Source organism: Phyllobates terribilis, unplaced genomic scaffold (assembly GCF_046119375.1).
Source record: "Phyllobates terribilis strain yellow unplaced genomic scaffold, ASM4611937v1 Scaffold_5__5_contigs__length_657084704, whole genome shotgun sequence".
Classification (NCBI taxonomy): Eukaryota; Metazoa; Chordata; class Amphibia; order Anura; family Dendrobatidae; genus Phyllobates; species Phyllobates terribilis.
This window is the reverse complement of record NW_027362765.1, coordinates 231,733,257-231,758,261: the sequence shown is the minus strand read 5'-3', so window position 1 is coordinate 231,758,261 and position 25,005 is coordinate 231,733,257. Positions and strand designations below refer to the sequence as shown.

At 43.7% G+C, this 25,005-nt stretch overlaps 1 protein-coding gene across 2 annotated transcripts in view; it reads right to left on the bottom strand.

Annotated features, from left to right (window-relative positions):
* The window catches only part of LOC141272824 (lysosomal protective protein-like), a 104,639-nt gene extending 82,258 nt beyond the window's left edge, over positions 1 to 22,381 (bottom strand). The window contains exons 1-4 of one of the 2 annotated variants that reach the window (XM_073683901.1): positions 22,222 to 22,381; positions 21,345 to 21,508; positions 21,162 to 21,273; positions 21,017 to 21,067 (exon numbers count right to left, since the gene is read on the bottom strand). In XM_073683901.1, coding sequence (XP_073540002.1) covers positions 21,017 to 21,067; positions 21,162 to 21,273; positions 21,345 to 21,508; positions 22,222 to 22,332 — 438 coding nt within the window. In that variant the 5' untranslated portion in view covers positions 22,333 to 22,381. Of the gene's footprint in view, positions 1 to 21,016; positions 21,068 to 21,161; positions 21,274 to 21,344; positions 21,509 to 22,050; positions 22,199 to 22,221 lie in introns of those variants that run through there. The other variant, XM_073683902.1, reaches the window with a different exon arrangement.
* Between the last annotated feature and the right edge of the window lie 2,624 nt (positions 22,382 to 25,005).

Sequence of the window (25,005 nt, the reverse complement as noted above, 5' to 3'; positions counted from 1 at the left end):
GAGTAGGAGAGGACAGTATACTGGGAATAAAATTAATTGGGGATGGGGGTTGAGGACACAGGAGAGGCACTTAGAATGACATGAGGGAGAGAGTCACAGCAAATAATTAATATTTGTTGGGCAGTGGAAATTATAGTTAATGGTGGCATAGTGCTAGCTTATCAATTTATATTTTGAAAGGTGCATGGCTAATTGTATATTAACGGTACTCTACATTTTTGTATTTAGGGGCACAGTGTGAGGTTTTTCTTATTCAGGAGGTAAATATATACATATAGCATATGTGAGTTTGTTATTTTCAGGGCCATGTTGATTAGTGTGATAAGATAAGTCATGATTGGAAGATGTCAATAAGAAGGTCTGACCAGGTGGAAAAGAAACTTTAATTAGATGAGATGTCTCTGGTCAGTCACTTGATGTATCTGGGTGGATGTGTTCTGTATAACATTTAGAGAGATTATCGGAGTAATACTATTGTTTGTAAAACAACCTCCCTTAGTCTACATTCACACATTCATGTGAAATGTCTGTGTGATGCCTGATATTTTTATCAGATGGCACATGGACCCGTAGAATTTCATAGATCCATTTAAACATCTGTAAAATTCACGGATCCAAAAATGAGATCCATGAATCTCAGAGCATGTCCTATTCTGATCCAATTTTGAGGATCAGAATAGAACATTATGGGTATACTGATACTTCACACGGATGTGTAAATGTAGGCATATTATGTATAGTGCCGTCCTTTAGTGTACAGTGTTCCCACTTATTATGTATAGTACTGTCCCTCAGTATATAGTGTAATCTCTTGTTACAGTGGCTTGCAAAAGTATTCACCCCCTTAGCATTTTTTGTGTTTTGCTACCTCACAACCTGGAATGTTTTTTTTAGGGCTTGCATCAGTTCATGTAAAGAACATGTCGACAACTGTAAACGTTTGGTTTTCTTTTTATTGTGAAGCAAACAACAAATAGGACAAAATAACTGAAAACTTCAGTGTGCATAACTATTCACCTCCCTAAAGTCAGTACTTTGTAGAGCCTCCATTTGTGGCAATTACAGCTGCAAGTGGCTTTGGATAAGTATGTATTCGCTTCCCACATCTTGCCTCTGGGATTTTTGCCCAATTCTTCATGGCAAAACTGCTCCAGCTCCTTCAAGTTAGAAGGTTTCTTCTGGTGAACAGCAATCTTCAAGTCTGACCACTGATTCTCAATTGGATTAAGGTCTGGGCTCTGTCTAGGCCTCTCCAAAACATTTACACCTTTCCGCTTATAACACTCGAGTGTTGCTTTAGCAGTATGCTTTGGGTCATTGTGTTGTTGGAAGGTGAACCTCCGTCCCAGTCTCAAATCACTGACAGACTGAAACAGGTTTTACTGAAGAATATCCCTGTATTTCGCACCATCCATCTTCCCTTCGACTCAGACCATTTTCCCTGTCCCTGCTGCACAGAATGATGCTGCCACCACCAAGTTGGGGTGATGAGCTGTGTTGGTTTAGAGAAAGACATAGCGTTTACCTTGGTGACCAAAAAGTTAAATTTTGGTCTCATCTGACCACAGCACCTTCCTTCATACATTTGGGGAGTCTCCCACATGTCTTTCGGCAAACTCAAAACAAGCCTTACAGTTTTTGTGTGTAAGTAAAGGCTTTTTTCTGCCCACTCTTCCATAATGGCCACCTCTATGGAGTGTATGGCTTATTGTCGTCTTATGGACAGATATTCCAGTCTCTGCTTGGGAACTCTGCAGCTCCTTCAGGGTTACCTTTGATCTCTGTGCTGCCTCTCTGATTAATGCCCTCCTTTCCCGCACCGAGAATTTTGGTGGGCAGCCCTTTCTTGACAGGTTTTCTTGTGGTATGATGTTCTATCCATTTGATGACAATGGATTTGATGGTGCTCCGGGGGATCATCAGAGATTGGGATATTTTTTCATAACCCAACTCTGACTTGTACTTCTCAACAACTTTGTTCCTCACTTCTTTGGAGATCTCCTTGGTCTTCATGCAGTTGTTTGGTTAGTGGTGCCTTTTGCTTAATGGTGTTGCAATCTCTGTGGCCTTTCAGAAAAGGTGTGTATATACTGACAGACCATGTGACACTTAGATTGCACACAGGTGGACTTCCTTTCACTAAGCAGGTGACTTATGAAGATAATTGCTTGCACCAGAAATTTTATAGCAAAAGGGATGAACACATATGAACATGCCAATTTTTAGTTATTTGATCCCATAAATTCAATTTATGCCTATATTTTTTTCACTTCCCTTCACCAACTTAGACTAGTGCTGATGCATCACACGCAAACCGGATTACAAAAGTATTTAAACACAGGTTGTAATATAACAAAATAGGTTAAAAGCCAAGTGGGTGAATACTTTCGGAAGCCACTGTATGTAAAGTGGCTTCCCGTAGTATACAGTGTACTTTCTTGTTATGTATAGCGCCGTTTCTTATTACATAGTTTCCCCTCTTATTATGCATAGAACTGTCTCATATTACATACCATCCTCTCTTCTAATGTACAGCGCCATTCCTTATCACATAGCATGCTTTTTTTTATGTGTGATGCCACCCCTTATTACATAGTGTCTTTTCTTGTTATATATAGTGCTGTCTTATTATTACATAGTATCATCGCTTGTTTGTATAGCACCTTCCCTTACAAAGCATATTCCTTTGTTCTTTTTGTTATTCATAGCGCTCTCCCTTTATTACATAAAGTCCTCTCTTATTAAATATAAAATGAATACTGATGTAGCAGCATCTATAGCTTTGTCGCCGTAAAAGGAGAGGGTCCCAGGCACACTTCTTGCAACAAGCTATCAGTGTATGCCACTGCATAGATCATACATAGGTAATGCATGAGGTTGCTTTCCTGTACAGCACTAGAAAGGGATATACCAAAGTACACCAGCCTGCCAAATATCAAAGCCCACTTGTTTGGCATCTGTCAAATATGAGTGCATGTAGAAAAAAAAGATAGAGTCAGCTCGCCCATATGGAGACCAAACGCATGGAGCAAGCAGTGCCGCGTGGAATCCAATCTAGAGAAGAAGATTTTCCCGTGTATAAGTATTCTGTAAAAATATCAACTTTATTAGTGAAGTTAAAATAAATCAAAAATCAATCCATAGTCACAACCGCAGCAATGGTTAGAAATGATATTTAGCAAACGCGTTTCAGATAGTGATCCTTAATTATTGCATATCCACACGTGCCAAAAGCTGGCGTTTTATGTCATATCCTACAAAAGCACATGGTACAAGTTCCCCAATCCAATATCAGTTAAAATGTAACTACATAGTTATATTGAAAAACCTTTAAAAACACACATACAACCCCTGGCAAAAATTATGGAATCACCGGGCTCGGAAGATGCTCATTCAGTTGTTTAACCACTTCGCGCCAGAGCCTGTTTTTGCCTTCATGACCGGGCCAATTTTTTCAATTCTGACCACTGTCATTTTATGAAGTAATTACTCTGGAACGCTTCAATGGATCCCCCTGATTCTGAGATTGTTTTTTCGTGACATATTGTACTTTATGATAGTGGTAAAATTTCTTCGATATCACTTGCGTTTATTTGTGAAAAATCGGAAATTTGGCAAAAATTTTGCAATTTTCAAAGTTTGAATTTTCATGCACTTAAATCAGAGAGATATGTCACACAAAATAGTTAATAAATAACATTTCCCACATGTCTACTTTACATCAGCACAATTTTGGAACAAACATTTCTTTTTTGTTAGGGAGCTATAAGGGTTAAAAATTGACCAGCGATTTCTCATTTTTCCAACAGAATTTACAAAAACATTTTTTTAGGGACCACATCATATTTGAAGTCACTTTGAGGGGTTTTTATGACAGAAAATACCCAAAAGTGACACCATTCTAAAAACGGCACCCCTCAAGGTGCTCAAAACCACATTCAAGAACTTTATTAACCCTTCAGGTGCTTCACAGGAATTTTTGGAATGTGGAAGAAAAAAATTAACATTTAACTTTTTTCACAAAAATGTTACTTTAGACCCATTTTTTTTTTATTTTCGCAGGGGTAACAGGAAAAAATGGACCCCAAAATTTTTTGTGCAATTTCTCTTGAGCGCGCTGATACCCCATATGTGAGGGAAAACCACTGTTTGGGCGCACTGCAGGGTTCGGAAGGGAAGGAGCGCCATTAGACTTTTTGAATGTAAAATTTGTTTGAGTAATTAGCCGACGCCATGTTGCGTTTGGAGAGCTCCTGATGTTCCTAAACAGTGGAAACCCCCCACAAGTGACACCATTTTGGAAACTAGACCCCTTAGGGAACTTATCTAGATGTGTGGTGAGCACCTTGAACCCCAAGGTGCTTCACAGAAGTTTATAATATTGAGCTGTAAAAATAAAATTTTCACATTTTTCCCACAAAAATGTTTTTCATCCCTTAATTTTGCATTATCATAAGGGTAATAGGATAAATTGCACCATAAAATTTGTTGTGCAATTTCTCCTGAACACGCTGATACCCCATATGTGGAGGCAAACCACTGTTTGGGCGCACGGCAGGGTTTGAAAGGGAAGGAGCGCCATTTGACTTTTTGAATGTAAAATTTGTTTGAATAATTAGCAGACGCCATGTCGCATTTGGCGAGCCCCTAATGTGCCTAAACAGTGGAAACCCCCCCACAAGTGCCACCATTTTGGAAACCAGACCCCTTAGGGAACTTTTCTAGATGTGTGGTGAGCACCTTGCACCCCCAGCTGCTTCACAGAAGTTTATAATATTGAGCCGTAAAAATAAAATTTTCACATTTTTCCCACAAAAAATGTTTTTCATTCCCTAATTTTGCATTATCATAAGGGTAACAGGAGAAATTGCACCATGAAATTTGTTGTGCAATTTCTCCTGAGTACGCCGATACCCCATATGTGGGGGAAAACCACTGCTTTGGTGTACGGCAGGGTTCGGAAGAGAAAGGAGCGCTATGTTGGCTGGGATAGGCAGCAGACACCATGTCACATTTGAAGAGTCGCTGACATGCCGAAACAGCAGAAACCCCCACAAGTGACCCCATTTTGTAAACTACACCTCTCAAGGAATTCATCTAGGGAACTAGTGAGTATTTTTTAATTTTTAAATTCATACCATTGGGCAGTGAAAAAAGCATAATTATATTTTTACCACAAAAAAATGTTTTACCCTCAGATTTTACATTTTCACGCAGGGCAATGGGTAAAAATGGTGCCGAAATGTGTCACACAATTTCTTATAAAAGTGGCAATACCCCATATGTGGCTGTATCGTACTGCTCAGCCATACGGCGAGTTCTGGGGGGGACGGAGTGCTATTTGACAATTTGGAGAACAAATTATTGTAGAATAGGCATTTGGATTTGGGAGCACAAAATTTTCTGAATTTCTTTTGGGGGGCAAGGGCCATTTCGCTTTTCCAGAGCCTTTCAGCTACCAGTAACTTGGAAGTCCCTTATATTTTTAACAGATGACGGACCTGAGTGGGGACTAGCTTTTTTTGAGGACTGAGTTGAAGCTTTTATTGGGAACATTTTACGTAACATTTATCCGGCGCTCTAGGCTGAGCACTTACATCGGGGTTTCCATCTAAATTTCCAAGTGATGCAATTCAGATGAAACCCCTGCGGGATCCATTCACTATAATGAGGCAGCAGAGTTACTTTGGACTCCGTCTGGCCTCTGTTTAGCGGTGTTCTTTTTTCAGAAGTGCACAAAACTGTGGCCAACCGCACTTTTATGCACGCCTAAAACAAATGACACCGTGGGATCACAGGCCAGACGGCATCCACAGTGCCTATATCTGCCTCATTGCAGGGAATCTTCCGTCATGGGTTCCATCTGAATCACGTATTTCAGAGATTTACATGGAAACTCTGGTGTAAGCGCTTAGCGCAGAGCGCAGGATAAATGTGGGCAGAGCCTTACTGCGATCTTTGGGAGACATAATAAACAAATCAGTAGCAGGTGAAGAATTGGTTTTATTTATTTTTTACGCCGTTCCTCGTGCGGTACAAGTGATGAGATTACTTTATTCTTCGGGTCGGTGCGATTACAGAGATACCAGATTGATATCGGGTTTTTATGACTGACAGCTGTCACACACTAAGAGACGCTTTTTTTTGCAAAATCTAGTTTTTGCATCGCCATATTTTGAGAGCTATAATTTTTCCATATTTCGGCCGACAGAGTCATGTGATGGCTTGTTTTTTGCGGGACGAGTTAACATTTTTATTGGTACCATTTTTGGGTACGTGACGTTTTTTGATCGCTTTCTATTCCGTTTTTTGGGAGGTAAAATTAACAAAAACCAACAATTCAGAAATTGTTTTTTGAGGTTTTTTTTTATGCCGTTCTGCGTGTGGTAAAAGTGATCAGGCAGCATTATTCTTCGGGTCAGTACGTTTACAGCGATACTACACTTACTGTATATTTTTTTTATGTTTTGGCGCTTTTACAAAATAAAACAATTTTATAGAAAAAATATTTTTTTTGCATTGCTTTATTCTGAGCGCTATAACTTTTTTACCTTTCGGCTGATGGAGCTGTATGGCGGCTTTTTTTTTTGCGGAACAAGATGACGTTTTCAGCGGTACCATTTTTATTTCCATTTTGCTTTTTGATCGCATTTTTTTCCCTTTTTTGTTTGCCGATATGATGAAAAAGCATATTTTTTTGCTCCGTTTTTTATTTATTTTTATTACGGTGTGCACAGAAGGAGTTAATTAGTGTGACAGTTTTATAGATCGGGTGGTTTCGGACGCGGCAATACCAAATATGTGTACTTTTTTTGGTTTTGCATAAATATACGGATTTATTGGTTTAATATTTTATTTATTTTTTTTTATTTATTTTGTGATTTTTTTTAACAGTTTAAAAACATTTTTTTTTACTTTTTTTTTTTACATTTTTACTTAGTCCCTGTATGGGACATTAATTTTTATTTTTCTAATCACTGATCTCATCCAATGTAATAGACATGTATTACATTGGATGAGATCTTTGCTGACTGTTTCACAGTCAGTGTGTCCTGCCAGGCTTCAGCTGCAGGTTGAGCCTAGCAGGACACCATATATGGCAGATCTGGAGGCGGTCATGTGACCTTCAGCTGCCATAGCAACGCCAGGTCCTGGAAGTTATCAGGGGTCGTCGGAGAGGTAAGTATACGACCCCCCCTCCTCTCACTATATTCTATATGCCGGGATCACTATAGATCGCGGCATATAGAACATAGCTAAGGGTTAACATCATTGGGACCTGATCCAATCAGGTCCCGATGATGTCCCCTGTCAATTTTTTTCAGACCAATCAGAGGGAAAAAATTATGGAATCACTCAATTCTGAGGAAAAAATTATGGAATCATGAAAAATAAACATACAAAAAAACACTCCAATACATCACTAGTATTTTGTTGCACCACCTCTGGCTTTAATAACAGCTTGCAGTCTCCGAGGCATGGACTTAATGAGTGACAAACAGTACTCATCATCAATCTGGCTCCAACTTTCTCTGATTGCTGTTGCCAGATCAGCTTGTCAGGTTGGAGACTTGTCATGGACCATTTTCTTCAACTTTCACCAAAGATTTTCAATTGGATTGAGATCCGGACTATTTGCAGGCCATGACATTGACCTTACAGTTAGGTCCATATATATTTGGACAGAGACAACATTTTTCTAATTTTGGTTCTAGACATTACCACAATGAATTTTAAACAAAACAATTCCGATGCAGTTGAAGTTCAGACTTTCAGCTTTCATTTGAGTGTATCCACATTAAAATTGGATGAAGGGTTTAGGAGTTTCAGCTCCTTAACATGTGCCACCCTGTTTTTAAAGGGACCAAAAGTAATTGGACAATTGACTCCAAGGCTATTTCATGGACAGGTGTGGGCAATCCCTTCGTTATGTCATTCTCAAGTAAGCAGATAAAAGACCTGGAGTTGATTTGAGATGTGGTTCTTGCATTTGGAAGGTTTTGCTGTGAAGTAAACATGCGGTCAAAGGAGCTCTCCATGCAGGTGAAACAAGCCATCCTTAAGCTGCAAAAACAGAAAAAACCCATCTGAGAAATTGCTACAATATTAGGAGTGGCAAAATCTACAGTTTGGTACATCCTGAGAAAGAAAGAAAGCACTGGTGAACTCATCAATGCAAAAAGACCTGGGCGCCCATGGAAGACAACAGTGGTGGATGATCTCAGAATAATCTCCATGGTGAAGAGAAACCCCTTCACAACAGCCAACCAAGCGAACAACACTCTCCAGGAGGTAGGCGTATCAATATCCAAATCTACCATAAAGAGAAGACTGCTTGAAAGTAAATACAGAGGGTTCACTGCACGGTGCAAGCCACTCATAAGCATCAAGAATAAAAAGGCTAGACTGGACTTTGCTAAAAAACATCTATAAAAGCCAGCACAGTTCTGGAAGAACATTCTTTGGACAGATGAAACCAAGATCAACCTCTACCAGAATGATGGAAAGAGAAAAGTATGGCGAAGGCATGGTACAGCTCATGATCCAAAGCATACCACATCATCTGTAAAACACGGCGGAGGCAGTGTGATGGCTTGGGCATGCATGGCTGCCATTGGCACTGGGTCACTAGTGTTTATTGATAATGTGACACAGGACAGAAGCAGCCGAATGAATTCTGATTGTAGCGTCGGTGTCCCTGCCTCCTGCTAGGCAGGGACGCCGTTCCCCTCACCTCTCCGCTCCGTGCCCGGCGGCTTCCTCCCGCTCTGCTGGCAGCACGCGCTGCTTCCCGGCCTCTGTGCTTAGGGCGCGCGCGCGCTCCCCCTCTCTTAAAGGGGCCGCGCGCGCCGTCCTAAGGAGTCCCCGGCCAATGGCCGGAGGACCTCACCATATATAAGGCACCTCCTCCAAAATGGAGGTGCCCGAGCAATGTTGTTGCAAAGCCTTTCAACTCTGCTTCAGCCCTCAGGTCCCGTTACCAGATACCTGCCAGTTACCTGCCAGATCTCTGCTTGATACCTACCTGATTCCTGTCTATCTGCTTGCATTCCTGCGGTCCGACAGTCTGCCTACCAACACCTGTCAGTCTGTCTATGGATCGGCCCGCCCGCTCACCTGGGACCGCTCACCTGCTACCTGCCTGCTAGCCTACCTGGAGGCTCTGCTGTCACTTGCCGTGACCACCTGCCTGTCCAGACACTCTTGCCCGCTCACCTGGGAGCGCTCACCTGCTACCTGCCTGCTAGCCTACCTGGAGGCTCTGCCGTCACTTGCCGTGACCACCTGCCTGTCCAGAGACTCTTGCCCGCTCACCTGGGAGCGCTCACCTGCTACCTGCCTGCTAGTCTACCTGGAGGCTCTGCCGTCACTTGCTGTGACCACCTGCCTGTCCAGAGACTCTTGCCCGCTCACCTGGGAGCGCTCACCTGCTACCTGCCTGCTAGTCTACCTGGAGGCTCTGCCGTCACTTGCTGTGACCACCTGCCTGTCCAGAGACTCTTGCCCGCTCACCTGGGAGCGCTCACCTGCTACCCGCCTGCTAGCCTACCTGGAGGCTCTGCCGTCACTTGCCGTGACCACTTGCCTGTCTAGAGACTCTTTCCCTGCTGTCACTTGCCGTGACCACCTGCCTGTCTAGAGACTCTTATCCTGCTGTCACTTGCCGTGACCACCTGCCTGTCTAGAGACTCTTACCCTGCTGTCACTTGCCGTGACCACCCGCCTGTCAAGAGACTGTCCCCGTCACTTGCCGTGACCTCCTGCCCTTCTCCCCAGAGACTGTCCCTGTCACTTGCCGTGACTACCTGCCCGCCTTCCCTGGGAGCCACCCGCTTCCTTACAAGGACTGCTCCTTTGTATAGTTGCTCAGAGGTTCCACCTCCCAGACCCGTTACAGTTTGCTCAGGCCATGGAACCCGGTGGCACCCAAGCTCCCTCGCTCTCGGACCTATGTCATGAACTTTCCTGTCAGAGGTCCCAACAGGACTCCATGCTGAGTCACCTGCGTAGTGTTAACTCCCGCCTGGACACATTGACTGCCTCATCGGGAGCGGCCTCCACTCGCACACTTACTACCCCGGCACAGCCGCTGCCCATCAATACCATGGCATCTCTTCCTGGTCCCCGCCTCTCCGCCCCGCCTCGTTTTGGCGGAGATCCCGGCCAGGCACGGGGCTTCATTAACCAGTGCACTCTGCACTTCGAACTGTTGGCACCCCAGTTTTCCACCGACCGAGCCAAAGTAGCCTTCATCATGTCCCATCTCACGGGGGAGGCGCTGGCTTGGCTAAATCCTCTATGGGAGAGAGGAGACCCCCTGGTGTCCAACCTGCCAGCCTTTCTCACAGCTTTCCGGAAAGTCTTCGACGAACCAGGACGGAAGACCTCATCCGCCTCATCCCTGCTACGTCTCCGTCAAGGAAGTCTCACCGTGGGCCAATATGCCATATGGTCCTGTACCCTTGCTTCGGAGCTTGCCTGGGATAACGACGCCCTGGTGTCCGTCTTCTGGGAAGGTCTGTCCGGCCGTATTAAAGATGAACTCGCCGGTCGGGACATTCCTACCACTCTCAACGACTTAATAACACTTGCTACCCGGATTGACATCCGGTTCCAGGAGCGCACCAAAGAGGCCACCCGTGAGAGGAGGTTTCCACGCCTTGCCCCTACCTTCCAGAAACCCGTCACTTCCTCCGTTACTCCCCAGGCGCACTCACCCGAGCCTATGCAGGTCGACCAGACCAAGATGGTCAAAACCCGTCAAGAGTTACGCCGTGCCGAGGGGAGCTGCTTCTACTGTGGCAGTAAGGAGCACCGGATCCATTCCTGCCCGGAGAGGTCGGGAAACGCCTGTGTCTAGGATCGCTCAGAGAGGTCGCCCTAGACAAGAGTAAACCCTCTCCATCTCTGATGCTGTCGGTCTCTATCATCTGCGGGGAGAACCGTTATTTTGAACTGGCTCAACTTGACTCTGGAGCTGCCGGAAATCTCATTTCTCAGTCCCTGGTAGAGAAATACCGCATTCCCACCAAACCTCTGGCTGTACCCTTATCTGTCGCCGCCATGGATGGGGGCCTCTTACCACATCCCATCCAACTCATCACCGAATCCATAACTCTGCAGGTGGGAATGCTGCACTCTGAGAGCATCTTCTTTCATGTTCTGCCTGGACTCTCTCACGCCCTCTTGCTAGGCCTACCTTGGCTTCAGAAACATGCACCCGTGCTTGATTGGCAGACCGGAGAAGTCCTTCGCTGGGGACAGGACTGCCATAAGGCTTGTTTAGTTCCCGTTCATCCTGCCCGTCCTTCTCCTACCCCAGCCAATCTACCCGGCCTACCGGTTCCCTATTGGTCTTATGCGGACGTCTTTAATAAAAAAGAAGCAGAAACATTACCCCCTCATAGACCATACGACTGCCCAATCGACCTGATACCCGGCGCTACTCCTCCCCGTGGGCGTATTTACCCTTTGTCCGCTGCTGAGACCCGGTCCATGTCTGAATATATTGAGGAGAATCTGGCCCGGGGATTTATCCGGAAATCTACCTCCCCGGCGGGAGCAGGCTTCTTCTTCGTCAAAAAGAAAGACGGCTCACTCCGTCCCTGTATAGACTATAGAGGCCTTAACCAGATCACGGTAAAAAATAAATACCCCCTTCCGCTCATTCCTGAATTATTTGACCGTCTAAGGGGGGCTAGAATCTTCACCAAGCTGGACCTCCGTGGGGCGCATAACCTGGTCCGTATCCGTCAGGGGGATGAATGGAAGACGGCATTCAACACCCGGGACGGCCACTATGAATACCTTGTAATGCCCTTCGGTCTCTGTAACGCTCCCGCCGTCTTTCAAGAGTTGGTCAATGACATCTTCCGTGACCTTCTCTACTCCTGCGTGGTGGTGTACCTGGACGACATCTTGGTCTTCTCTCCGGATCTCCTCACTCACCGGAAGGACGTTCGTCAGGTCCTGCTCAGGCTCAGGCAGAACAACCTCTACGCTAAATATGAGAAGTGCCTCTTTGAGCAGACCTCGCTTCCGTTTTTGGGCTACATAATCTCTCAGACCGGCCTACGAATGGATCCTGAGAAACTGTCTGCCATCCAGAAATGGCCCCGACCAGAGGGGTTGATGGCTATTCAGCGGTTCCTGGGCTTCACCAACTACTACCGCCTCTTCATTCCGCACTTCTCTTCCCGGACTGCCCCTATCTCGGCGCTCACCCGTAAGGTCGCTAATCCCAGAGAATGGCCGCCCGAAGCTGAGGAGGCCTTCCTTTCCTTAAAACAAGCTTTTTCCTCCGCCCCTGTGCTGCATCGTCCGGACGGCAACAAACAATTCTTCCTAGAAGTCGACGCTTCCTCCTCCGGAGCCGGAGCGGTACTTACCCAAAAGTCGTCTTCCGGAAGAATGGTAACCTGCGGCTTCTTCTCCAAACTCTTCTCGTCTTCTGAGCGCAATTATTCTATAGGAGACCGAGAATTATTGGTCATTAAGCTGGCACTGGAGGAGTGGCATTACCTGCTCGAGGGGGCTCTTCACCCAGTAATAATTTACACGGACCACAAGAACTTGGCTTACCTCCAGAGTGCCCAGAGACTTAACCCGCGCCAAGCCCGGTGGTCCTTGTTCTTCGCCCGCTTTAATTTCATTCTTCATTTTCGCCCGGCTGACAAAAACATCAAAGCTGATGCCTTGTCCCGATCCTTTTTGGTCTCTGATCTTGAGGAGGAGCCTAAACACATCATCGACTCCGCCAAAGTAATGCAGGTGGCCCCCGTGAATCTAAATCGTCTTCCACCCGGTAAGACGTTCGTAACTGTACCTGATCGTGAGAAGGTCCTACACTGGGGACACTCGTCCAAGCTAGCTGGCCACGCTGGTCAGAAAAAGACCCTCCAGCTTATTACCCGGCATTACTGGTGGCCTACCCTGCACAAGGACGTAATAGACTTTGTTTCAGCCTGTGTGTCCTGCGCCCGCAACAAGGTTCCGAGACATCTGCCAGCCGGCCGTCTCCTTCCTCTTCCTGTACCTGCTGCCCCGTGGCAGCATATAGCTATGGACTTTATAACGGACCTCCCTGTCTCTGCCGGTTGTACGGTCATTTGGGTGGTCGCTGACCGCTTTTCCAAAATGGCTCACTTTATTCCCCTGCCGGGTCTCCCGTCTGCATCAGAGTTAGCTAAAGACTTTATCCATCATGTCTTCCGTCTTCATGGTCTTCCTCTCCACATCGTATCCGACCGAGGGGTTCAGTTCACCTCTCGCTTTTGGCGAGCCATGTGTAAATTGCTGGGGGTCACCTTGGACTTTTCTTCTGCATATCACCCACAGTCCAATGGCCAAGTAGAACGGATCAACCAAATTTTAACCAGTTTCCTCCGGCACTTTGTTAATGCTCACCATTCCGACTGGGTGGATCTTTTACCGTGGGCCGAATTTTCCTACAATAATCACGAGAGCGAATCTTCCTCCAAATCCCCGTTTTTTGTAGTCTTCGGTCAGCATCCTCGGATCCCGTTTCCCGTCTCCACCTCGGTGGACAATCCGGCTGCGGAATCTCTCGTTAACGAATTTTCCTCCATTTGGGAGAGTACCAGATCCGCACTTCTTCAGTCATCCGAGCGGATGAAAAAACAGGCTGACAAAAGACGTCTGGATCCACCACAATTCCGTCCTGGAGATAAGGTCTGGCTCTCGTCCAAATATGTCCGGGTCAAGATTCCTTCCTACAAGTTAGGGCCTCGGTTCATCGGTCCACTGGAAGTTATCAAACAAATCAACCCGGTGGCCTATAAATTGAAACTCCCGGCCAACTTGCGGATCCTTAACTCCTTCCATGTATCTCTCCTCAAACCTGTGGTACTTAACTCTTTTTCCAAGTCTACAGGTACGCCTCCTGCTCCGGTTTCCGCTGAAAACGAGTTTGAGGTAGAGAACATTCTGGCCACCAAAAGGGTAAGAGCAAAGTCCTTTTTTCTAGTGGATTGGAAGGGGTTTGGTCCTGAGGAGAGAACATGGGAGCCCCGGGAGAACATCCATGCCCCTCTCATCCTTGATAAATTTCTCTCTGGCCTAAAAAAGGGGGGGCCTAAAGGGGGGGGTACTGTAGCGTCGGCGTCCCTGCCTCCTGCTAGGCAGGGACGCCGTTCCCCTCACCTCTCCGCTCCGTGCCTGGCGGCTTCCTCCCGCTCTGCTGGCAGCGCGCGCTGCTTCCCGGCCTCTGTGCTTAGGGCGCGCGCGCTCCCCCTCTCTTAAAGGGGCCGCGCGCCGTCCTAAGGAGTCCCCGGCCAATGGCCGGAGGACCTCACCATATATAAGGCACCTCCGCCAAAATGGAGGTGCCCGAGCAATGTTGTTTCAAAGCCTTTCAACTCTGCTTCAGCCCTCAGGTCCCGTTACCAGATACCTGCCAGTTACCTGCCAGATCTCTGCTTGATACCTACCTGATTCCTGTCTATCTGCTTGCATTCCTGCGGTCCGACAGTCTGCCTACCAACACCTGTCAGTCTGTCTATGGATCGGCCCGCCCGCTCACCTGGGAGCACTCACCTGCTACCTGCCTGCTAGCCTACCTGGAGGCTCTGCCGTCACTTGCCGTGACCACCTGCCTGTCCAGAGACTCCTGCCCGCTCACCTGGGAGCGTTCACCTGCTACCCGCCTGCTAGCCTACCTGGAGGCTCTGCCGTCACTTGCCGTGACCACCTGCCTGTCTAGAGACTCTTTCCCTGCTGTCACTTGCCGTGACCACCTGCCTGTCTAGAGACTCTTATCCTGCTGTCACTTGCCGTGACCACCAGCTTGTCTAGAGACTCTTACCCTGCTGTCTCTTGCCGTGACCACCCGCCTGTCAAGAGACTGTCCCCGTCACTTGCCGTGACCTCCTGCCCTTCTACCCAGAGACTGTCCCTGTCACTTGCCGTGACTACCTTCCCGCCTTCCCTGGGAGCCACCCGCTTCCTTACAAGGACTGCCCCTTTGTATAGTTGCTCAGAGGTTCCACCTCCCAGACCCGTTACACTGATGTATTCAGAGCCATACTGTGTGCTCAGATCCAGCCAAATGCAGCCAAACTGATTGGTCGTCGTTTCATACTACAGATGGACAATGACCCAAAACATAAAGCCAAAGCAACCCAGGAGTTTATTAAAGCAAAGAAGTGGAATATTCTTGAATGGCCAAGTCAGTCACCTGATCTCAACCCAATTGAGCATGCATTTCACTTGTTAAAGACTAAACTTCAGACAGAAAGGCCCACAAACAAACAGCAACTGAAAACCACCGCAGTGAAGGCCTGGCAGAGCATCAAAAAGGAGGAAACCCAGCGTCTGGTGATGTCCATGAGTTCAAGACTTCAGGCAGTCATTGCCAACAAAGGGTTTTCAACCAAGTACTAGAAATGAACATTTTATTTACAATTATTTAAGCTGTCCAATTACTTTTGGTCCCTTTAAAAACAGGGTGGCACATGTTAAGGAGCTGAAACTCCTAAACCCTTCATCCAATTTTAATGTTGATACCCTCAAATGAAAGCTGAAAGTCTGAACTTCAACTGCATCTGAATTGTTTTGTTTAAAATTCATTGTGGTAATGTCTAGAACCAAAATTAGAAAAATGTTGTCTCTGTCCAAATATATATGGACCTAACTGTATGTGTCTTCTTTCAAGGAATGTTTTCACAGTTTTTGCTCTATGGCAGGATGCATTATCATCTTGAAAAATGATGTCATCATCCCCAAACATCCTTTCAATTGATGGGATAAGAAAACTGTCCAAAATATAAATGTAACCTTGGGCATTTATTGAAGATGTAATGACAGCCATCTCCCCAGTGCCTTTACCTAACATGCAGCCCCATATCATCAATGACTGTGGAAATTTGCATGTTCTCTTCATGCAGTCATCTTTATAAATCTCATTGGAACGGCACCAAACAAAAGTTTCAGCATCATCACCTTGCCCAATGCAGATTCACGATTCATCACTGAATATGACTTTCATCCAGTCATCCACACTCTACGATTGCTTTTCCTTAGCACATTGTATCCTTGTTTTTTCTGTTTAGGTGTTAATGATGGCTTTTGTTTAGCTTTTCTGTATGTAAGGCTATGCGCCCACGATGCAGAAATGCTCCGGATTTTTCCTGAACGTTTCTGCATCTCCCCTGGCAGAAAAAACGCATGCGGATTGTACATGCGTTTTTCCTGCCAGGGACATGCGGATGTGAAGCGTTCTTCACATGCATTTCCGCATGCGGGTTGACAAGCGCTTTCCAAGCGATTTTAGCATCACTTGGAAAGTGCTTGTCAACTTGGCCACACTATATACAGTACAGACCAAAAGTTTGGACACACCTTCTCATTTAAAGATTTTTCTGTATTTTCATGACTATGAAAATTGTACATTCACACTGAAGGCATCAAAACTATGAATTAACACATGTGGAATTATATACTTAACAAAAAAGTGTGAAACAACTGAAAATATGTCTTATATTCTAGGTTCTTCAAAGTAGCCACCTTTTGCTTTGATGACTGCTTTGCACACTCTTGGCATTCTCTTAATGAGCTTCAAGAGGTAGTCACCGGAAATGGTTTTCACTGCACAGGTGTGCCCTGTCAGGTTTAATAAGTGGGATTTCTTGCCTTATAAATGGGGTTGGGACCATCAGTTGTGTTGTGCAGAAGTCAGGTGGATACACAGCTGATAGTCCTACTGAATGGACTGTTAGAATTTGTATTACGGCAAGAAAAAAGCAGCTAAGTAAAGAAAAACGAGTGGCCATCATTACTTTAAGAAATGAAGGTCAGTCAGTGCGAAAAATTGGGAAAACTTTGAAAGCGTCCCCAAGTGCAGTTGCAAAAACCATCAAGCGCTACAAAGAAACTGGCTCACATGAGGACCGCCCCAGGAAAGGAAGACAAAGAGTCACCTCTGCTTCTGAGGATAAGTTTATCCGAGTCACCAGCCTCAGAAATCGCAGGTTAACAGCAGCTCAGAATAGAGACCAGGTCAATGCCAAACAGAGTTCTAGCAGCAGACACATCTCTACAACAACTGTTAAGAGGAGACTTTGTGCAGCAGGCCTTCATGGTAAAATAACTGCTAGGAAACCACTGCTAAGGACAGGCAACAAGCAGAAGAGACTTGTTTGGGCTAAAGAACACAAGGAATGGACATTAGACCAGTGGAAATCTGTGCTTTGGTCTGATGAGTCCAAATTTGAGATCTTTGGTTCCCAACCACCGTGTCTTTGTGCGACGCAGAAAAGGTGAACGGATGGACTCTACATGCCTGGTTCCCACCGTGAAGCATGGAGGAGGAGGTGTGATGGTGTGGGGGTGCTTTGCTGGTGACAATTTTGGGGATTTATTCAAAATTGAAGGCATACTGAACCAGCATGGCTACCACAGCATCTTGCAGCGGCATGCTATTCCATCCGGTTTGTGTTTAGTTGGACCATCATTTATTTTTCAACAGGACAATGACCCCAAACACACCTCCAGGCTGTGTAAGGGCTATTTGACCAAGAAGGAGAGTGATGGGGTGCTACGCCAGATGACCTGGCCTCCACAGTCACCAGACCTGAACTGTACCGCAGAATGAAGGCAAAAGGGCCAACAAGTGCTAAGCATCTCTGGGAACTCCTTCAAGATTGTTGGAAGACCATTTCCAGTGACTCCCTCTTGAAGCTCATCAAGAGAATGCCAAGAGTGTGCAAAGCAGTCATCAAAGCAAAAGGTGGCTATTTTGAAGAACCTAGAATATAAGACATATTTTCAGTTGTTTCACACTTTTTTGTTAAGTATATAATTCCACATGTGTTAATTCATAGTTTTGATGCCTTCAGTGTGAATGTACAATTTTCATAATAATGAAAATACAGAAAAAGCGTTAAATGAGAAGGTGTGTCCAAACTTTTGGCCTGTACTGTAAATCCATGCAAACAGCATGGATTTATATAGTGTGATCGTAAAAGAATGGTTAAAAAAATAAAAATAAATCTATACTTACCTTCTGATGGCCCCCGCAGTCTTGCTTCGCTCCGTTCTCCCTTGTCTGCAGCTCGCGGTATACTGCACTGAAGGACCTGCCGTCAGCGCAGGTCCTTTAGTCCACCGCGATCTGCCGGCATGAGAGAACGAGCGCACCGCGGGCCATCAGAAGGTAAATATAACATTAATTTTTCATTTTATTCTTTTTTTCACAGGTTCTATGGTACCGGTCTCCGGAGGAGAGTCTCCTGTCCTCTACACCCGGGTACCATCCGCACATTGGAACGCTTGGATTCCGCATCTACATATGTAGTGATGCGTAATCCATGCGTTCCAATGCAAGTCAATGGCGGCGAAAACGCAGCACTTCCGCAAAATAATTGGTAGTGCTGCGTTTTTTTCCGCAATGATAATCCGCAGTGGAAATTTCCGCAGCATGTGCACAGCACATGCGGATTATCATTGGGGACCATGGCAGGCCTCCTAACATGCATTTTTTAAGCGTTTCTGCAGCGTTTTTGCTGCTGCGGAAACGCTTAAAAAATGCATCGTGGGCACAGAGCCTTAATCCCATTTCCTTTAGGCGGTTTCTTACAGTTCGGTCACAGACATTGACTTCAGTTTCCTCCCATTTGTTCCTCACTTGTTTTGTTGTGTATTTCCTGTTTTGGAGACATATTGCTTTAGGTTTCCGGTCTTGACGCTTTGATGTCTTCCTGGTCTACCAGTATGTTTGCCTTTAACTACCTTCCCATGTTGTTTGTATTTGGCGCAGATTTTAGACACAGCTGACTGTGAACAACCAACATCTTTTGCAACATTGCGTGATGATTTACTTTCTTTTAAGAGTTTGATAATCCTCTCCTTTGTTTCAATTGACATCTCTCCTGTTGGAGCCATGATTCATGTCAGTCCAGTTGGTACAACAGCTCTCCAAGGTGTGATCACTCCTTTTTAGATGCAGACTAACGAGCAGATCTAATTTGATGCAGGTGTTAGTCTTGGAAATTAAAATTTGCAGGGTGATTCCATAATTTTTTCCTCAGAATTGAGTGATTCCATAATTTTTTCCTCCTGCTTGGTCTGAAAAAAATTACCCTTACTGAGTACCACATTTTTTATCTTGATTTCTTTTAGTGTTTCTTAAAGCCCTAAAGTTGCCATTTGAAATGACTTTAGTTTTGTGCCATGTCTGTGATCTGCTTTTTTTCAACAACATTAAACAACTGAATGAACATCCTCTGAGCCTGGTGATTCCATAATTTTTGCCAGGGGTTGTATAGCAATAGAGTAGTAGTATCACAATTCATTCAAAGTGGTAGATTAACTCATGTTTTAAATTCATTCCTTTTGGAAACCACTTAGTTAATTCATATATCCCCCTTGATTCCTGATTCAATAGCCTTCTTCGGTGATCCCATCCCTAAAAGGTCTTTTAACTCTCTCAATTCCTATTACAAGACAATCTGAGGTATCTCCTCCATGTTCAACACTAAAATGCCTGGAGGCTGCTGAACACCTGGTAATCAATTTGTTTATTGCGTCTGATAAATGGCGTCTAAGGCGAGTTTTTAATGAATTGGTTGTGCATCCCACATATTGAATATTGCATTTTTTGCATGTTATAAGATAAACGATATAAGTGGAATTGTAATAGGAAATGAGAGAGTTAAAAGACCTTTTAGGGGCGGCTATATGAAATAAATACGAGGTTTACAAAAGGATTGAATTTAAAACATGATTTAATCTATCACTATGAATGAATTGTGATACTACTACTCTATTGTTATATGTGTGTTTTTAAAGGTTTTTCAATATACAGTAACTATGTAGTTACATTTTAACTGATATTGGATTGGAGAACTTGTACCATGTGCTTTTGTAGGATATGTCATAAAACGCCAGCTTTTGGCACGTGTTGATATGCGATGATTAAGGATCATTATCCGAAACGTGTTTTCTAAATATCCTTTCTAACCCTTGCTGTGGTTGTGACTATGGATTGATTTTGGATTTATTTTAACTTTACTAATAAAATGTATATCTTTATGGAATACCTATACACTGGAATATCTTCTCTAAATATGAGTGCATGGTATATATCTCAGGAGGATATCTATATCAAATACAATACTCTTTCAAACAAAACCTCTATTTGCAAAGGAAATGAAAATTGCTCATGTGTTAACCTCTAAGCTACGGCTAACGCAGCTAACTGAGAAGCCATATGATAAGAAGCAGCTGTGAGCAGCTTAGATATCTTAGTAGCCCACTGGGAAATGCTTTATACTAAATACATGAAGATAAAATAACACCACACATAATAGTGCAGAATCTCAATGTTTAACTAACTGAATTACATAAAAGGTTATGAAAAATATTTAGATTTGAGAGTCCTCAGTGGTTGATACCTTTTAATGGCTAACTGAAAAGATGGTAACAAGTTGCAAGCTTTTGAGACTACTCAGGTCTCTTCATCAGGCATAGTATAACATAAAATCTGAAGAGTCACATATTTACACATTGTAGGACACAGAAATAATGTAATAGATGAGACAGGTGACGTAAAGCAGAGCTATTACTACTCATTCTACGTCAACTAAGGAATGTGGTCCTCAGAACTGTGGGGTCATCACAACCCTGGACCAGACCTCAATCACCGGATAATAAAACTTTCACACTCCTTATCTATGAACTGCTCCAATATTTACAGCCAGAACTGTTTATCTCTCTCCCATAGGAATAGCTCTGCTTAACGTCACCTGTCTCATCTATTACATTATTCTTGTGCCCTGTTGTGTATAAATATGTGACTCTTCAGATTTTGTGCTATACTATGCCTGATGAAGAGACCTGAGTAGTCTCGAAAGCTTACAACTTGTTACTATCTATTCAGTTAGCCATTAAAAGGTATCAACCACTAAGGACTCTCAAATCTAAATATTTTTCTATCTACTGGCGAACACTGTACAAAAATATACAATTTATCTGTATAAAAGGTTATGAAAATTGTTACCTTATTCCAAGAATATCTGTTGTTCTTCAGGGTTCTGCCATCTGGATTAATCTATCATAAATGCAAATAGAAAAATGGTAAATATATAATCTCAGAAAGAAAAATTACCAATAGTCCAGAATCTACAATGATCTACTGGACGCACCAGGAAAGGACCATGCTCAGTTATTAAACCAATGAGGCTGCTGCAGCCTGGACCTCCATTCAGCCACAAGACCAAAGGACAAGAGCTTGGATCAGTCTGACACTCCACAAACCTGTAGAGAAAATGAAGGTGATCACATATGGAGAACAGGTCTGGATAGGTAATTAGTCAACGATAACTCACCAATAATGGAAATATTTTCCATCTGATGCATTCAAAAATCCAGAAAACTGTCGAAATGAGGCTTGGTTAATTAGACCAGGGAGATCGGTGATTTGATCTGCTTCAGGAGCAGAAAATGTTAGAGGCACCCCCAGAAACAGTGCACAAAGAAATAATGGTAACATCTGTAACACATAGTAAAATAGAGAAGAAAAATGGCTGAAAGACGATTATATCACAACCAAGCTACATCTTCATACAGACTCAAACATCACTCGGAAAGTCAACTTTACAATCCAAGTTTTGGCCAATAAGTCAGGAATACACATAGCTATATTATATATTTGTTGGCAGATCCCATCAGTTTTGGTTGGACTAGCAGACAATCCCATACCTATAGGCGCTCTTGAGAGGTTCATACACAAAAGTCAGTTGACAATCTCATGTGTATGAGGGTCTGCCAGCCTGCCCACGTCACATTGAATATGGTTTTAGAACTGCAAGTGGTAGAAGACGTAGAGCAGATTGATATAAAGTTTTGCAGGAAAAGATTTAGTATAATGTTTTATTAGCTCTTTGTATGTTTAAGAGATGAGTGGGATCCTATTTAGTGATTAGCAGCATTCCCTATATAGACATAGCTGTGAATCAATATGAAGCATAAAAAGAGCAGGGATTCATATGTATTGTATAACAAACAACTTATACTAAATCATTTTCCACAAACCTTTATGTTAATCTGCTCATCTCTCCCTGTTCCATATCTTCTGGCCCTCAGATAAGACTGCATATACAATATAACAGCAGATGACTGGTGGAAAGATGATTAAGGCATGTTGGATCCTTTGTTCCCTTCTCAGCTGCCATAGGTGTCTGGCAAAATGTCTATAATCCTCACCATGTCGCGGTCTTGGTCTTGGCACACTATGACTTGGACACTTAAGAAATAAGTCTTTATAGGCAAACGCACATGACAACCTCCGTTATCAGTCATATGCAGAGAAACCATTAAGCACTTTAATATCTATAACTGGAATCATACTAAACTTATCAACACATCAGAAAATTGGCTACAATCACTATGAAGAAAAGAAAGCAAAGTAAGTTTATGGAAAAAAGTGCTGCAGATTTGTTACATACAGTGTGACTATGTCAGGTCATATGATCGGAATCCATGTTATCTTATCTCAGCAGAGACACGTTAAACCAACAGATAAACTATCATAACCCTCATATATGATAAGTACACAGGAATTTCATAAGTATGACAACTTGGGGGCCAATAAGGTCATGGGATCCCAATTATACAGTAAGCCAGTTGGCACAACACCTTTCTTTCCAGCAATATGGATTAGGTTGAAAACTGTCTTCATTCATTTTTTTTTAACTTCATGCATCGCAAAATAAAAGCAAAATAAATCCTCAGCCATCTGGCCACTTACTAAACCATTTCAGCGTCTCTGACTATGAAGCCCTGGGTCTAGCGCTCATGTTCCCGAAACACAACTTCAGATGCAAATGGAAGCAGAGAAATCCTATTGATTATTATTGGTTAGTGTTACGCTTTTTTAGAATGGAAGAAAAAGTTCAGCATAATGCCCTTTTCTTCTATTTTAAAAATAGCCACACATAAAGGAAACTAAACTGTCCCTATTATAATCAATGGGGCCCCTCTTTTTTCAATTGTATCAGTTATCAAATGGGTCCATTCTGGGCATGAATTCTATGTAGGAGAAACTGATCCAGCTCACCAAACGTCCAATATTTAAAAAAATCAAACGTTTAATAGATAAATGTAAAAATCCATTCTTGTGATTGCAAAATGTAGACAATCAAAAATTCATATATAGGATGAGGGGAAACATGGGATGAAGTTCTGATTACCAGACACGTTTCGAACAATACTTTTTCTTAAACTTGTTATAAATTTCTCACTTTATCCCATGTTTCCCCTCATCCTATATATGGATTTTTGATTGTCTATATTTTGCAATCACAAGAATGGATTTTTACATTTATCTATTAAACTTTTGATTTTTTTAAATATTGGACGTTTGGTGAGCTGGATCAATTTCTCCTATATCTCTGTATCCAAGCGCTGGCAGAGCTGTTGATTGCGTGCTCCTGGACTGACCAAGACTGCTGCTGGGTGAGCCGGTTTAATCCTTTTTCTTGTCATGAATTCTTCGTGCCTTTTCTAAAATGGAACAGACAAATGGAACTCTCAAATAGAGATGTGAACAGAGCGTAAGTCTCAGCTGAAATTCCAACCTGACCTGAGATTCCTGTTGCCTGAACCATGGGCAGCATGAATCAGATATTGGCAGCATTTTAGCAGCTGTGAACGTTTCACTGAAACACTGTTTCGTTTCAAAGAAAAATATGGACCCAATTCATTAAACATGGCGTTGTTCTCTCTAGTCTGACTGAAGCGGTGTTTTGGAGTAGGATGCGTCAAACTAATTAAGGGGCAAACGCCAATTATTGAATTCAGCACATCTTCTCAGTGGTGTGCACCTCCATGTGCCTCACCAAAAATGCTACTGCATTAAGGAACTAGAGTAACATTTCTGGGGGAAAAAAGGTTTCATTATTGATGAATTTGATGACCGGCCTTTGCCAAGTCCTTTCCCGCCCCCGCTCCTCTGAAGCTCTATCCTTTTTGGTGAAGCTGCCTGAAAACGCCAAAAGTCACAAAATATTTGCACAATTCCATTTTGTGACTTTTTAAAGTGTTTCATGACAGATACATTTGTTGAACTTGGATAAATCGGGGCTTCAGTTTGTAAAGTCAGCCAGGGCTTATGTGTCAGGGATGATTAGCCCAAGAGGCAGGTCCCTGGCCACTTCTACCCAACTTTGCTCTCTAGCCTGGCAGGCCTCTCCTTATATAAAAACACATGATGAGTCCTGCCAGTCTAAGTGAATGGAGCAAGGAGAAGCTTCCGGGAGATCGGCTTCTTGGACTAGTCATCCCAGGCACATAAACCCCAACCGGCTTTTAAAAGTATGTTTTCTCTTAAACATCAGAGTATCTCACAGTTAAACATACATGACTGCAATAACATAGCTGTGGTTCAGGCAGCATGAGTCTAATGTTGGGTTTCCCTTTATTATTATTTGGCCAACTCAAATATGGATGGGTGGAATGAGAGCCCTCCTTTACCTCTCTCCACTAAAGAAGCCAGGCCTTATTCCAAGTTTTAAACCAAAGCCAAAGAAATAACTCTTTCTCGGGTGCACACATTCGCTGGTTGCCTAAAATACTGCACCTTAGTGGAAGAAACATGCCCACAGCTGTCCTGCCACAGAAGTAAGACACAAAGGAAGGAAAACAAAGTTTACTGTAAAGGCTGTGACCCAATGGACTTGTAATCTTTTAGAAAATAATCATAAAATATACTCAAATTTTTGAGGGCTGGTAATATATATCAAATAATAATTTTAAAAATTAGAACTCAGAGACTCTGGTCTTCCTGCTGTCACGCACCTGAATGCTCTTTCTACAATGTAGTTGTGTCCCTTCAGGTGATGGGTCCTACTGAATGTACTTTACCTTCCATTTTAATAGTTATAGGGAACCTATCACCAAAAAAAAACTCTATTAACCTGCACATATGGGGTTTATCTGCAGGTTTATAGTGTTACTAACCTGCCCGGTGCCTGCACATAGCCGAACGCA